The 17052-nt window shown below is 35.4% G+C and overlaps 1 protein-coding gene across 1 annotated transcript in view; it reads left to right on the forward strand.

The window, feature by feature from the left end:
- The window catches only part of LOC100379086 (cell adhesion molecule DSCAM-like), a 67432-nt gene that overhangs the window by 41696 nt on the left and 8684 nt on the right, over nucleotides 1-17052 (forward strand). Inside the window, exons 8-22 of the mRNA XM_085498944.1 lie at nucleotides 4193-4465; nucleotides 4632-4913; nucleotides 5036-5155; nucleotides 6544-6714; nucleotides 6962-7261; nucleotides 7532-7831; nucleotides 8742-8812; nucleotides 9463-9700; nucleotides 9906-10208; nucleotides 10545-10684; nucleotides 11309-11468; nucleotides 11577-11694; nucleotides 12213-12370; nucleotides 15489-15587; nucleotides 16166-16351. Coding sequence (XP_085355070.1) covers nucleotides 4193-4465; nucleotides 4632-4913; nucleotides 5036-5155; nucleotides 6544-6714; nucleotides 6962-7261; nucleotides 7532-7831; nucleotides 8742-8812; nucleotides 9463-9700; nucleotides 9906-10208; nucleotides 10545-10684; nucleotides 11309-11468; nucleotides 11577-11694; nucleotides 12213-12370; nucleotides 15489-15587; nucleotides 16166-16351 — 2919 coding nt within the window. The remainder of the gene's footprint in view (nucleotides 1-4192; nucleotides 4466-4631; nucleotides 4914-5035; nucleotides 5156-6543; nucleotides 6715-6961; nucleotides 7262-7531; nucleotides 7832-8741; nucleotides 8813-9462; nucleotides 9701-9905; nucleotides 10209-10544; nucleotides 10685-11308; nucleotides 11469-11576; nucleotides 11695-12212; nucleotides 12371-15488; nucleotides 15588-16165; nucleotides 16352-17052) is intronic.

Below are 17052 nucleotides of genomic sequence, written 5' to 3' on the forward strand. Positions count from 1 at the left end.
TTTGCCTACGGGTAAATTTTATAAAGAATGCGAAATAAGTGGAATCCCCACCGAGGAACATTCGTTTAAAATACCCATACTCCGTACCTGAAAGCATAACGCTCACATCAGAAGCTCCGCTTGCAATTAAACATAATTTGTACGCGTGTGCATGCTGTGAGGTGTGCACGTACGCGTGCAAAAATAAAATTAAAAAAATAAATAAAAAAAGTACCAAAGGAATTAATAATCACACGGTCGTGATATCTCTTAACTACAATTGCCACTCGAAAGCCCAAAGATGTCATATTAACTTGATTCATACTCATTGTACTACCTAATTCAAATGTACTGCACAAAAAGTCTTGTTGATATCAACTTGAATTACTTGAAAGCAGAGATTTCCTGGATTTAGAAGAAGCCGTGTTAATCATTGTAGCAAGAGTTTATTCGTATCCTATTTTATTTGTGACTTGGAGCATACCGTATAATATATATACAATGAATCTCAGCCTTGTCCACAAGCATGTATTATAGATTCTGTCAAGTGCGAAGAACGACCATAAAATATATCCTCGAAGCTCACACATCCTGGTTATTATTAAAGACCCGATGTCGTACATCCTGGTAATTTCGGGAGTAAAACATTGTCATTGTCGGTCCGATTTTAGTTCAAAACAGACAATATATGTTACTTTAAACAATGTTCAAAAGAAACAAAATTAAACCACATATTATTCTATTATTATTATTTCGCACTTCTAATCACAACTTCCCAATGTCAGTCGTCCACTAACCGCTCTGCCGATGTGAATGGGAAATTTCGCCACCGCACCATGAAAGTGGCAGCTACAACTTTCACTAAAATAGTCGAGGTATTCTCTCGAACGTCTGACAACCATGTTCAGTGTAGGTGATTGGAATAGCATTGAAAACGTGCTTGGTAAATTTATTACCACGTTTTTTTTTCAACAATTTGCCATAATTGTTCGGCATCGCCGATGCACTTTGCACGGGCACACTCGTTGCCTCGCTTTGGTCACTGGCAAGCTAGGGCTTACAAAAGTCGTAGTCACAGTTGAATAAGCAAATACCTTGTATATGAACCGAATAAACATCAGTTTGAGTCAATGTTCTGTGGAAGAAATACTAATCACATTTTTACGAAGACGTGGAACTTGAAGCGAAACATGGAGTTAGATGTATTCTGTCGTCCTGTTAAAAAGTGTAGAAAAAGCTAACACGTTAGTGAATAAGTTTAGTAAAAACAACTATCCGAATATTACCGTCGACATTTCCTTCATGTCTCGCGGAATCTCGACTTTGCAGGTATACAGTCAATGTTGTTTTCTCAAAATACGACTATTCATTTATTGAGACTTGAAGCCATGCCAATATTTCACTTTGTTTAACGGGTTTCACATACAAAAACTTGGAACGAGTATGGCATACCGATATAAATACCGATAAGTTGGGCAGCATTGGCGGAGAAACGAAAGAAAAAATCTAGATGACTTCTTAAATCCATGCTTTCGCGTTGGGTTCTTTTTAATATGGAATGCCTCAGAGCGGAACTCCATATACTACGCAGCCGCCTACATTAATCGTTGCAGTACTCGTATAAACAACTACCAGTAATTAAGGCGTATAAGAGACAGACAAAAATAATAATATTGGGTGTATGAAGTCAATAAGCACGGGGCATGTCTGTTTCACTCATCACTTCTATAATGTGACTTTGCCTTATGTGAATTAGTCGTCCTTTGTTTTGAAGCATTTTCACATGTCGCTTGCAATGCAGCTACGTTTTAGTGACAGCGGGGTTCTTACAACATTTCCAAGACAATCTATGTCATAAGCTAAAGCTGACAAACAAATATCTTGAACAAACTGAAATAAAAGCGCCACAATGGTCGCACCTCGTCGTGTTCAACGTGGGTCTCACGCGACTTTTACAACGCGTGTACAATACAGCTCCGTCGAACGCGCACTTCGTGACGACCGTTGCGCTTTATCAAATTGCGTCACCCCGCGGAAAAAGAATATAAACGATTAAAATGATATTGGTTTCAGGTTAAATCCAGCCAAAATAATGTTCGAAGTGAATGATCGCCGTGCCCATTCCTTCATGGATAACGATATCCAATTAATTACATTACCCAGTATGCCCGAGATTCAATAAGATTGTCATGCTCGGAAAATCAAGCAATTAATTAACTTAATTGCCAAAATGAATAAAAAGCCTGAAAACAAGATAAATCGTTTATCTATATTAGAACTGGGATACGTCATAAACGACGGAGGCAGCCACTGGTGACAATCATGATTTGATGTCATATCCCGGCATTCATTGCTTTGCCCACTGGTCGAACGGTGCATTGGAAACATGACACGTTATACATATGTACAATTTGTTGGAAAATGTGACTGGTGCATTATGGGGAAAATGAATCAATTTCATACCCATTGTTTATTATCTAGTGGAAACCAAATGACGCACTTTCTTCAGTCATGTTGTCCACCATTACCTTTCGGGTGGCATCACTAATCCCTGGCGAACAGAGAATTAATGCAGCTTAGGGCATGCGTAGAAAAAAAATAAAAAAAACATGTACTCTGATAAGGATAATGAATAACCACTCACAAGAATTGTGACATAATCTACACTACTATGATAAATGTATTAAAATTTATATTATTTTGTCAGAAGACCGCCGCCATCAATGGAATCGCCTATATATTTAAAGCTTGCTTTGGTAGCCACGATGGCGTGCGAGTTGTTCGCAAACATCGCCTCAAAAAAGTGTTAAAATTCCATACGTGCATGGTGATTAGACATGACTTGGCTTTTCATACAATACGTGCTTCATCCGCACCTGGTCGCCTTGAAGCGTCGCCAAGGGAACAACATCCTGACGTGAGAGCAAGGGGAGTTCGCGGCGAGAATTCTAAACTTTATACTGGATTCATTTCGCTCGAAAGTTGTCCTAATAATTAAAATGAAATGTACGAAGTTTGATTGCCGTGTGACGCTCCTTATTTCTCCCACTATATTACCGCGCCTAAATTCGATGTAAATTTGCCTAACATTAAAATTGGAGTAAAGAACTAACAGATGGAATCACATTGATAGAAGCCTATTAAAAAATACTTGAATAGTCACTATCGATTAACGCAACAAAAATACAAACGTTTCATTTATTTCCGCACAATCGGCGTTTTGGTGTTCTTATCTCTGGCAATCTGTCGCTTTAAACTCATATTTTTTGCCGGGACCGGTAACTTTTATTCTTTGTTGATATTTCAACGAAACTTAAAATGTGAATGCGGACCTTCGTCATTGGCGCTTTTAATGTTTTTAATGCAGCGGAGATAGTATCAATTCTGCGAGGAATCGCAAATTCGGTGCCTTACAAGGCGTTCTATCGAGTATTTCATGTACTTCTCCTGTAAACCCTTCATATGAAAGCAGTCGAGTTTTATTTAAACAGCGAGTCACAAAGACGGCTGTTACCCCTGGGAATCGAGTAGCGATGAGTACGTCGATCGATTCCGACACGCGACTTTACCACTTATGACCTCAAAGGAGGGAATCATGGTCTTCCAATAAAAGAAAATGTTCTAAAGTAAAGAAAATAAACCCAGGGTTTTCTGGAGAATTTCGTTCCTTAACTATTGTTCGGGGGTGAACAATTTACATACAGCTGCAACTTGATATGCACGCGCACCGTCGTTGGGTCTACTCCCAGGCTTGTTCGGCGACGCTATCGTTCAGTCGGTAATGTATTGGTAAATAGACAGCATAAAATGTCGTTGGAATAGAAATCTCAAATGTGCCATAAATCATTTAATTACACTACTATGATGAACAGAAAATGGCCCTGTATTATATTAACCAAAGCCGTTATTATTGTGTTACAGAACTTGAAGTACACATAAGACTTTGCATCCCACTCCGCATGTAGAAAGCCGAGATATTTGGTTACCGAAAGAAAAATGTAAAGATAAACGATGCATTTCTGAGCGTATTGTAGAATGTTTTACGTCAGTGTAAATTTTGCTGTGTTTGTCATTTATATTAATCATGTCGTCTGCTACTCATCAATACTCATTTAAAAAGCGCGCCCTCTTTGTTTTTATTTAACATGATGTCGCAAACGAGTTATATCTACGACAACACAGCTACATATGTTTTGTTTTGTTTTGTTTTAAGGAACGCCCTACGTTCGCCCGATGGCAAATATAACAGCGGTAGCAGGGAGAGATCTTGTAATGCACTGTCGAGTTGCCGGTTACCCCCTCGATGTTATTGAATGGCGGAAAGACGAGGAGTCGTTACCTACCAACTTGCGACAGGAAGTGTTCTCTAACGGGACGTTGATCGTCGCTAACATTGAAAAAGGTCGAGATGAAGGAGAGTACGTTTGTACGGCGAGGAACTCACAAGGACAAGGCACCAGACGAAAAGTATTTATTACTGTTAAAGGTAATTATTGGCGAAACCTTCGTAAAACTGCACCGACAGTGTTTCCATGGCAACACCAAAAAAATTCTCGTATTTCTGAGCAATATTCGTTTTTTTTTTTTAAGTGGCTCTAATTTGCCTAATAAACTTACCTAACTATTTAAGTTGTATCTTCTTGCTTGTACAGTTCCTCCAGAAATCGATCCGTTTGATTTCCCACCGATGCTGAGGCAGGGCGATCGTACTCAAGTTCTGTGCGTGGTGTCCAAGGGGGACATGCCTATTACGATATCCTGGGAGAAAGATGGTCACCCGGTACCGCCTGGTATCGGAATCAGTATTACAAACACCGGCTTTAGCAGTACACTGTCCATCAGTGATGTTTCGATGGTTCACCAGGGCAACTATACTTGTGTTGTTAGTAACGATGCTGCTAGTATCTCTTATAACAGCGAATTAATTGTCTTGGGTAAGTTTGAGAAGTGAATAAAAAAAAACCTGTTATTTATTTTAAAATTAAAATTAAAAAAACAATTAAAAAACAACTCTAATTTTGTATTCATTAATTATTTATTGTTTTCTTCATGGTAGTTCCACCACGATTTGATGATATTCCCCAAGATTCCTCAGTAGTGGTTGATTATTCGGTTACCATACCTTGTTCAGCAGCTGGTACCCCAACTCCCATAATTCAGTGGAAAAAAGCCTTGGGTAAGTAAAATCTTTACTTTGTCACTGACTATGGGGCACGTCAACGTGTATTACGTTGCTGTTGTCCACAATGTGTTTAACAAATCTGCATCATCTGCCATCTCTTCTCCATCATCTGTAACATCGTCAGTATGTTCACAATACTGCCCAGAGAAATAAATCTATCTCCTCCATATGCTCTTTGCTACTCTGTGATGCTATGGGATTCATTGTGTTAACATTGTAACCATGGAGACAGCAACATTGTCGACAACTACATCAATTGTGTCGACAACTACATCAATTGAATACTTAAGTCTCCTAACAGAGGCACATACATGTACGAGTAAAGATAAAGATGTACTTTTACTGCATTTTTTTTCTGAAGGAGTTCTTCCATGAGATTGTGCACTATTACTGCTGATGCACTGATGATGTATATGCAGTAAAACAAGTTTGAACTGAATCATGTGTAAACTAGAAGAAATCTACCCAAAATTAATTTAATAACTTCTCGTCTTTTCTTAATTAACTTGTAAAGCAAACTTGAAACACTTCTGGTAATCATATCAAGCATTTCACTAAAAAAAAGTATAAACAGAGAATATTTCAGTCTTACAGTGAAGTCTGATCGTAATTTAAAATTTAGCTCATATTAAGATGGCTTGAAGTTAATTTAACTTTTTTAAAACCACCATATCTTCGAGGGCGGAGCTACGTCACAGACGTTCTACGTTGCTAAGACGCGCACCACTGTACCACGTATTTCTACGGGCTTTGTGCGCGCTGTGTGGAACGCCGGTGGAGCCGGTAAAAATTTTGAAGTAATCCTGAACAACCAAATTCATATATGTTACACACGTAGGGCTAATCTTGTTACACTGTTCAGGGGACTCTCAACAGCCATCGCAAAGTACCGTTTTCTGTGAGTTTTTGGTCTTTGTTTTCATCGCGAGGATTGCCAGGCGGTAGAAAATGCCCGGATGTCCGCCCCGAGGATATCTAAATTGTACTTAGCAATTTACCTTAATTTGTCTCGTATTAGTAACAAAGTAGAATATCTAAAAGTTGAAATTATTGATGACAATAATATTCACTTTGAATAATTGTAAGTTTGAGCGTTAAGTTACGCACACACGCACAGGCTGTACTGTACTTGTATTCCTAGTAAACGCTTTATCTTCTGAAAGATTCACGAATTAATTTTTGAATATTTATGCATATTTTTGTCTATTATTTCAAATGCCACATTATTTGACCAAAATATTTTAAGAAATATGAACAGAATTATGCAAATTGTTTTGTGAAAGGCGACACTGGAAATTTCTCCGCTGTGACTCCCTTTCGGAGGCTTTCCAGTTAAATTGTGAAATGAAAGTGTTTCACATATCGTGGTTATTTTATTTCAGGTCCAGGGCCGTCCAATTTTATCCCACTGCCGCCAGACCCACGATACAAGATAGAGGAAAGAGGTAGTTTAACAATAAATCTGGCAGGAGAAGTGGACGACGGTTATTATCTGTGTCATATTAGCAGCGATGTTGGATCAGACAGTAAAACTGCCAAGCTCACTGTATATAGTAAGTATCACCCCTAAGTCAAATGGTATGGTCCATATTTCCAATGCTTGGCAGATACTATGCTATTTAATAGGGCAGATTTTCTGTGTAATTTTTGGTTTGAGTACCCACTTGGATTAATTGTAATCAAGTTTGGACAGTAACATTTTACTATTTTATTTAACAAATCTAATAAAAAAAACTTTTATCAACTTTTTGATGATAAATATTATGGTTTAAAAGCGCGATTTTTTTTTTTTTTTTTTAGTTCCAGCTTATTTCGAGACACAGCAAGAGACCATTATGGTTAGGAAGAGTGAGACTGTGGCGATGACGTGTGTTGCAAAGGGTCACCAAACTATGACGATTGACTGGAAGAAAGATGGCGTTCTGTACACGCGATTAGCAACAACATTCTATTCAATTCAAACTAGACATATTGATAATCAACATACCCAGTCGACTCTTGAGGTCTATGAAACCAGAAGAGAAAACAGTGGGAATTATACGTGTAATGCCGAAAATCCTTATGGTACGGATGTTAAGACGATAGAGCTGATAATACAAGGTACGCATTTTTTTTTTTACAAACAATTGTCAAAATCATGTCATGGTCAGGATTTAAAGTTTCTAGGCGTGATAAAGTTATAAAATTCTCACCATGAGCAATGTTTTGAACTACCTACATATATATTGCATAGTACTTGATGTTGGTAAGCACAAACCGAAAAAATAGAAGAACCATAATCATTTTATTCCTGATTCACGTAAATTGTGAATATTAGTTTTATTACAATGTTAAAGCAGTCTTTGATAATGTTGGTATTCTTGCTTCTAGAATCACCAGAAACACCTAGCAATTTGACGATTATCAGTCGATCAAGCCGCTCCGTCATCGTGAGCTGGAAACCTGAATTTGACGGCAACAGTCCACTGACTGGTTTCACACTGGAATATAAGAACGATTCTGATGCGTGGCAGGGTGGGCTGCCAAATGCACGTGCTGAATTCAACCAAACAACGTACTCCATAGAGGGGCTTCATCCGTATTACACATATAACATACGCATTTATGCCTTTAACGCTATCGGTGTCAGTCAGCCAAGTCAAGATACGATTTTCACTACACTAGAAGAGGGTGAGTACTTCACTTTAAATAATGACACTGTTCACATTCATGACGACTATAGTCTCATTTTTTTTTCATTAAATGCCTTTTGAGAAGAAAATTAAACTGGTAGAAATTAATTTTGTGGATTATATACCCTATATTGATCAGCTTCAAATTAATCCAGCATTGCTTATGACATAAAACATGATTGAAAATTGAAAATGAGCTAAAAATACCAGCAATTATTGAAAACAAAATGCAATAAAATATTGTGCAGCTTTGAGACCACTTTGGCATCTGTATTGGTAATTTTCAAACATATTACGTCAAATTTGTGATTTATACTCATTTATGAATTGAATATTTTACCCGGACAGAGAGCAAATTAATTTGATTTTTTTTTTGTGATGTGCTCTTTGATTTCAGGCACACTTTAATAATTATTGGCACGTCCCTGTACAGGTTACTTCATTTAATTCTATTTGCCATTTTATAATATGTTGACACGGTAACCGGTTTTATCAATGAAGCCCACATCCTACATTGGGAAATTGAATTAGAGATCACAAATAGCAAACAATTAAACAATTATGCAAATTATGTTCTTTCTTTATAAGGTAATTAAATTAGTGAATATTTCACATAACATATTCCCTTGATGATTAGTACTTTTTTAAACAAATTTACGCATTTCATTTTTAAAAAATAGTCATAGATTACCCAATAATGTGAATAATAATAAAAAAAAAATAGAAATGTTGGCAAGACTGAAAAACAACAGTATAGGCTGACTTGAATTCCCCCAAATACTATACAGGTCTATACATGCATCCATCCAAGTATTTTGAACCCTGCTTATCACGACAGGTCATTTGACTTCCTGTCTTGGGAGCTGAAATGCATCATGGGTTAAATACCACATATTATTTTTCTGTAGCTCCCACTGGACCTCCGTTAAATATTGAACTGGAGGCTACAGGATCTCAGACAGTCCTGCTACGTTGGCGGGTGAGTGCTTGGTCTATTTAATGATAAAGACAATATTAAAATATTGCTGTGATATGTTGACTCAGGAACACATAGAACATCGAAGAAACCAGAGAGTTTTTGCGATTCTAAATTGCTTGTTCCACCATTTTCAGCTTTTTCAACTGCACTATTTTTTGTAAATACACTGTGATCAGGTGGTATATAAACACCATTACAAAATTACAAATGTATGTATCCTGACGTATGAAATAGTCCCAAAAATGTCACTACCTAACTTAGAGTTATTTTATTTGCGACAAACCAGGAAAAATTAATTGCAATGTTCAAATCCTAATTAAACTATGAGGCAATGTAAAGCTTATATACTGTAGAATACTTTATTTTTGCTTGGAATTAATTTTCGCTATTTTTGCTGAAGGAGTGTTTCAGTGAAAATAAAATGCAGTGAATATACCTGTTTTTCTATATTTGACACTCAACTCACCAAAAATCAGTGAAATTAAATTCCATGAAAAACACACAAAAAGTCTTTTCAGCAAAAATTGAATTAAGCTAAAATAAAGTATTTTACAGTATGTCCGTTTTGAATCGACGAGAAAATTCAAAAACGCCTATTTTGTTATTTATGCATCACGAATTGACGCATTTTATATGTTTTTATTGTCTAGCAACCACGGGCAGATTTACAGAATGGCATACTACAGGGATACTACATTGGGTATAAGGAATTCAATACCACCGATCCTTATCTGTATAGCACAGTGAACGTGGAAACACGAAATATAGAAACATACACGCTACGAAAGCTGAAGAAATTCACCAAATACAGCATTGTCATCCAGTCATTCAATAATAGAGGTGCAGGACCAGCCTCACCACCACAAGTAATTCTGACATTGGAGGATGGTAGGTTGCTATGGTAATAGGCTATTCTGCCGAAATATTGTAAAAAATTAAACTGAAAGAAAAAACAAAATAATGACAAAATAAAACATTTTTTTTTGTGTCTAATGATTAAACTCAGGTAGTAGTTTTAGTTGAACATTTACAACATATATTATGTTTTTTTATAAACAATTAAATTGTTTTAATATTTATCATTATTTGATAGTTCCAAGCCAGCCACCACAGATGGTACAAGCGACTGCACTCAGTTCTACCAGCATCATGTTGGTGTGGGGACCACCACCCCTACAGTCACTGAATGGAATACTCCAAGGTTACTGGGTCATCTACAAACCAGTAACGAATGACGAGGATGAGACTCAAACACATACGCAAGAGACAAAAGCCCTGCGAGCTAACATTTATGGCCTGCAGAAGTTTCGTAATTACAGTATCACTGTACTTGCGTACACCAGAATGGGGGAAGGAGTACGGAGTGAACCGATCTTCATTAGAACGCAGCAAGATGGTATGTTTATATATAAAATTGTTGCCATGACACCAGCTATAGTGATTTGAATAAATATGAATAAATCATTAGTAGCAATTTTCAAGTAATGAACAAAATATAGTCAGTAATTTGGAATAGGACTTACTGTTTTTTGTAATTAGAAAATGTCTGGACATGAGAAAGTCCATTCTTCATGCAGGGTTGATAGCTTCCCTTAATGAGGTGAATTTATATTCTGACTTTAAGTGTCTCCGAGTGTCATTGTTATTTTATTCAGAGAACCCTGGGAAAGACTAGCCAGGGGTTTATTTATGAATAATGATTATTGTATACTAATGAACTTTATCTCTGTAGTTCCTGAGGAACCTGCCGACGTGAAAGCACACTCACAGTCTCCTACCAGTGTGATGCTCTCCTGGCTGCCACCCCTCTATCCAAATGGAATAATCACAAAATATACTGTCTACACTCGCTACAAGGAAGGTAACACTGAGGTATGTTAATTCGTGATTTATCCTCCAGTTTATCTTTCATATTCTTACTGGAGGTATACCATAATATGTTTTCTGTACTTATGTCATTGTACATCCATGTGTGTGTCAATACCTAGAAGTTCCAAAACAAATCATCCCAAACGTTACCTTTCTGCACACAATTAATTAAACACTATCCATGAAAGTTTTCAGCAAATTATGTGTTAAAGCATTTTAAATAGCATATTAACATAAAGTATACTACATGTAGTATGTTGCCAAATATGTAAATATTTAAAAATTGTTTTTTATTCTGAATGTCAGAAATATTGCATGTGCATGTTATAATGGGTCATTATACATTTGTATGCAGGTATCATCTTCTGATAACAAAACCCTGTATACCCTAATACTTTACTCACAAATGCACGTTGCAATCCCTAACTCAACTAATTGACTACATTTGAATTAAAATTAGACTAGTTGATCTACAATCTATCCTTTATATCAGACTTTGCCAAGTACCGGGGGTTAATTTACTACCCAGACTGTAATGGACGAACAACTCCTCGCATCTTGGTTGATTTACATTTACGCCTCTATTGCTGCATTGAAAATGTATTATAGACTTACTTTTTTACTCAGATGACTGAAGAACTCGTCCTGGCGCCACCTCCTGTGACACTGTACCATACAATAACTAATCTCCAAACGAACTATGAATATGACTTCTGGGTCACTGCATCAACGATCGTTGGGGAGGGGATACCCTCAAGGATTGTGACGGAGATACTCCTTCAGAGAGGTAAGATTCACCAAACTGTGTCTTTTCATTTCATCTCTTCATACATCAACTAAAAGTTATTTTTTGGTACATTTTAGAATTCATGAATTCTCCTTTCATTACTCTCAGTTGCTGCTAGGATCGCATCTTTCCCGTTGATCCTGACAACGCCATGGAAACAAGATGTGGAAATCCCTTGTGTTGCCGTGGGAGACCCGATTCCAACAGTTGAATGGAGAAGAAATAGGTAGGTGTTCAATTACAATGAATCATGTGAAGTGAATGCACCTCTTATTTTAAAATTCAGTGGATATATACATAGTTTAACGTTCTTCAGTTTGAGGCAAGACCCGCTTTCTTTGAAGATGCATAGTACGTGTACTGTGAAACCATATGGTTGCCTACAGACTTTTTCGACAAAAAAAGAAACATCCATGAAAATGGTGATTTTGAGTCATTGGTTACTATGATTAAAAGTAAATTTTGTGTTTGGTTATATATGACAGCTACCATCTTACAACTGATTATAAACATTTCCAAGTATCCTTTGATTCAAATTTTTCTAATGAACATTCATTTTGGAAACCTTATCCAAAAGAATCATAAAATCGAATTTAGAAAACCCTTAAGTGATTACAATATTAAAAATCTTGGTTTAGTGATTAGGCACCACATTCTTCAGTGCAGTTTCAGTGCTCCAATATTTCATGATTTGTGGCCAAACAAACAATGATCCACCTCTACTGAAATGTTATTTTCATCTAGGCTTACCACCGCTATTGAGCCGACTGATCATTTACAGTTGTATCAGAATGGATCACTTTACATCACAGGAGCCCAACCACTTGATGCTGGAAACTATACGTGTCGCGCTCATAATCACTGGGGTACCGATGAAATACTGGTCCAACTCAAAGTACAAGGTAAGATAAGAACTAAGTTATAATTCATACAAAACATTCATTATTTACCAGGATAAAAGTGTTCACATATTTGAATGTCATTTTTTGTTTGATTGGTTCAATTAGTGTAATTTATATATAGGATCAAATGAAATTCTCAACTGGCAATATGTTCTTAAAATCATACTTGGTACAATATGAATATGATTTTCAAATCTCCATGATTATGATGGTGTGCTTAAGTACAAGAGTGCATCCTACAGTCCGAGCAATCAGCGAGCAGCTTGTTTGTTAACAGGTTATTTTCAATGTAATGAATTCTGCCTTGTATATATGTTTCGACTCAGCTCTAGACTTGCAACGTAGTTAGAGAGATTGGATTCTGATTTCATGAATGGTGGGAGAACTGTGTTAGAAATTGCCAATTGCGACTAATTTGGTCAAAATTTGGTTGAAAATTTACACAATTTACAAGAGGCTGAACACTGTGTCACTTTAGATGGGGATTTAGATGAATGAGTGTATTACTATGGCAACAGCATCATTGTTGCTAGGATATATTAAGGTTACCTAGAACATATGAATTATGATTGATTATATGTTCAGTGCTTTTTATTGATTGGATAATTTTGTTCATCACATACAGCTATGGGAAAATAACACACTTTAGATAAATACTTATAATATTTGTTTGCACAAATGTGTGTGTTTCAATGAAAGAAGTTGTCTAGCACAAATATGTCTGTGCAAGTGACAGTGCATATGTCTATCATCTATCACATGCTACTAACAACTTTCTTCTGCAAGCCATCCACGGATTTCTGTTTACACGCTGCTGGAATGATTTACTAACCATTACTAACTATTACTAACTAACACTAATTATTACTGCTGACAATGTATTCATTGTAATCTTGCATCCAAAGAAAAAAAAAAGATTTCTTCAACCTGACTGTAGATGGCAGCATTTAACTGTATATTGAAATCATCATGCTCAAGCCAGCTTATAAACATAGTTTATATTTTTTGAATTACTGTGTATTACATTTTGTAAACAGTGTAGATATAATTTGTCTGAAATAAAAATCGAACAATTGGATTTTAATTTGCCTATTTTGAAAGTAACGAGTTGCAGTTTGATTACGTATGAAGCTGTATTCTCTCGGGCTATTTGGACAATTTTATATTTTCAGAATATGGCAAATGACAAGTGATTTTATTTACTAATTTTCAAGGTTTTGAGGTTGAGTTTTTCAATTTTGCCATAGAGGGCCTACTTTACTTTAAAGTTAACATGTTTTTAACAAAATTTAGATGTGGTATATTTCCATGCACACAATAAATTTTGTTTGTACTTGAACTTAGTAAAATTTTATTGAGAGGAATTGATACTTTATATCTGCACTGTATGATGTACTTAATTGTTGTACTTGACCTTGAGATGAACATGTAGATGATCTGCATGAGCTTGAAACAACAAATACAACTAATGATGGTGAAAAGGTCGTTGCAGTAAACTTACTCACTTTCTGAGAATGGATAGTCTATCTTCTTCTGAGTCATAGAGAATTAAAATGTTGCATAACCCCTAAAGGTCAAACATCCTGGTACTTTTCATTGGGGCAAAAAAAATGTGAGCAGAAAGTGCCAGGATGTGTGACCTTTAGAGGTCATGTATGAGGCCTATTATGGGATAGAGGGATTGAATACAATGAATATATTAACCACTGGACTCTATTTGCATATAGAAATTGATCTCATAGATTTGGTTGCAATTTATTACAGTTTGACTGAATAAAACATACAACTGATTTTTATATTATATATTAAAGATTTTCTTGGTTACCACAATTCAGGGGCAGATATTTCCTAAAAATATGCGAAAATTTATTTGGTTGTTTCAAATTCAAAAGAAAAACTAAATTATGTTATAGAGCGTTCTGTTAATTCCAAAATGGCTATAAAGATAAACAGTACCATGATGTAGAATCTCAAATTCATCATTTCCATAGAAACAAGTTCAGGTACCCCTGATTTTTATTTCATTTTTGTCATTTATTTGATGGGACCTTTCGCTCGGCAAACTACCAAAATTGTTTAAAACGTTCACATTCGTTAATAGTAAGTTTCTATTAACCTTTTCACCCCCAGTTCCCTTATTTCATCACTAAATCACAAAGTAGTACTGTTTATAGTCTGCACTTTCCTTCAGAAGAGAAAAATAGCCAATCATTTTAAGTAAAAGCTGAAAATTGACTCAAATTTTGTCTGTTGGCTTGAAAATTAGGTTCATTTCCCAAAAAATATTGAAGAATTATAAGAAAAAAAGTGCAGAATAATTTGGGCGAGAAAGTGTGGTAGTGAAAATATTAAGAAAGAATGGACTTTCATCAGAACTAAATTATAACATTTCCATTCACTGTTCATATATAGAGGTTCATGAAGACAAAGGTTACCACATGTGACTTTTATAAACACTCAAGTCAAAAAATAAAAAAAATTCCCCCCAAATTGTCTCGTAAAAGTAAAATTGTTTATACTATTTTATTAAATGTAAAAAAAAGTATAATCTGTTAGGAGATTTGTAATGATGGCAACCGAATCGTTGAGATCAGTTGACAAAGACAAAAAAATTGCTTGTTTTTATTTACTTATGCATGAATTAACCATGTTGCATTTATTACCTTATTTTGCCTGTTGCACTCACGCACTTCTCTAGTGAGCAGAGAGGTTGAATGTAAGTACGGCATGCGAGGAACGGAAATATACTTGATAGACTCGCGTGTAAATAAAATAATATACGAGTGTGGTATTTACACTCGCATCACTAATCAGTAACAAACTAACAAACAGTAACTGTGTTGTAATTCAATTGTGAACACATATATTAAGGTTATAGAAATGAGAAATAAGGTGTTTAGGTGAGATAATACATCATACTATTGTTGTTTATTTCCCATCTACATGATTGGTGAGAGGTTCAAATTTCATTGGCCATGATCACAACAAGTTAGAATCCATTTGTAGTTGTCATTGTTGACGGAGTCACCCATTATTTTATTTTTCAAAATGGTGGCAAGGTTCTCAGGTCATCGCTATGACAATGACCTATATTAATCCATTTTCATTTACGTTACAGCTCCACCAAAGTCTCCACGTTTGTCTGTGTCTCTGACGACCGTCACCTCTATACAGTTGAATTGGACCAGCGGTAGCAATGGAGGAAGCCCCATCAAAGGTGAACATATATCTCTAGTATATATTTTTTTTAATCTTCTTATCAATGTTATGTATTTTCACACCATTTTATACCTAGTTATTGATTTTTCCTGATCATAATGTAGATGCACTGCATGCATCACCACATTTCCATTCTGTAGCCGAAGTTTTATTGTAGAGGACTACCCAGTACTCAGCAGTCCATGCTGTTCTACCATAGCAAGCCCCATTTTTTATACAATTCTCCAGTTATCCTACAATAAGCGTCTTCGCTTTTGTGACATACAGGAAATGCTGTAGGTAATTGTAGTTTTTAGTATTTATTCAATAAAACCAGACGTTTTAGACAAAGTTTCCTTTTGATAGCTATGAATTTATTCATATCTATCATTGAGAAAGGATGCTTTGTCTGAAACATCTGGTTATATTGAATGAATTACCAATAACCACGATTACCTACAATGTTTCCTTAATATTTTATTTATCGGTCCTGTCAGCTTTCATAAATTTTAAAGTTTACTCTATAACTATCACTATAACATAGAAGCGAAACACACATTCTAGATTTGTTAAATTAATACCCAACATTATTTACAGGATTTCGACTTCATTATAAAAGAGATCATGGAAGCTGGGAACGGGTCATACTTGATTCCAAAGAACGCTCTTACAGGTTGGGGGATCTGATATGTGGAACACCATACAAATTCTACTTAGTTGCCTTTAATATGATTGGCGATGGAGACAGCAGTTCTATCATAGAAACCACAACAGCAGGATCAGGTATTAAATCTCATTCATCATGAAATACAACATCCCTAAATGAAAATACAAGATTAATCACTTGCTGATATTATATCACTGGACATTTTATTAATAACATGACATCACTTGTTGAAATTATGTCATCTTATTAATATCATGACATCACTGGTTGAAATTATGTAATCTTATTAATATCATGACATCACTGGTTGAAATTATGTCATCTTATTAATATCATGACATCACTGGTTGAAATTATATCATCTTATTATTATCATGACATCACTGGTTGAAATTATGTCATCTTATTATTATCATGACATCACTGGTGGAAATTATGTCATCTTATTAATATCATGACATCACTGGTGGAAATTATGTCATCTTATTAATATCGTGACATCACTGGTTGAAATTATATCATCTTATTAATATCATGACATCACTGGTGGAAATTATGTCATCTTATTAATATCATGACATCACTGGTGGAAATTATGTCATCTTATTAATATCATGACATCACTGGTTGAAATTATATCATCTTATTAATATCATTATATCACTTGTTGAAATTATGTCATCTTATTAATATCATGACATCACTGGTTGAAATTATATCATCTTATTAATATCATTATATCACTTGTTGAAATTATGTCATCTTATTAATATCATGACATCACTGGTGGAAATTATGTCATCTTATTAATATCATG

The sequence above is a fragment of the Saccoglossus kowalevskii genome, chromosome 5, assembly GCF_978046115.1.
Source record: "Saccoglossus kowalevskii chromosome 5, keSacKowa6.1, whole genome shotgun sequence".
NCBI lineage: Eukaryota > Metazoa > Hemichordata > Enteropneusta > Harrimaniidae > Saccoglossus > Saccoglossus kowalevskii.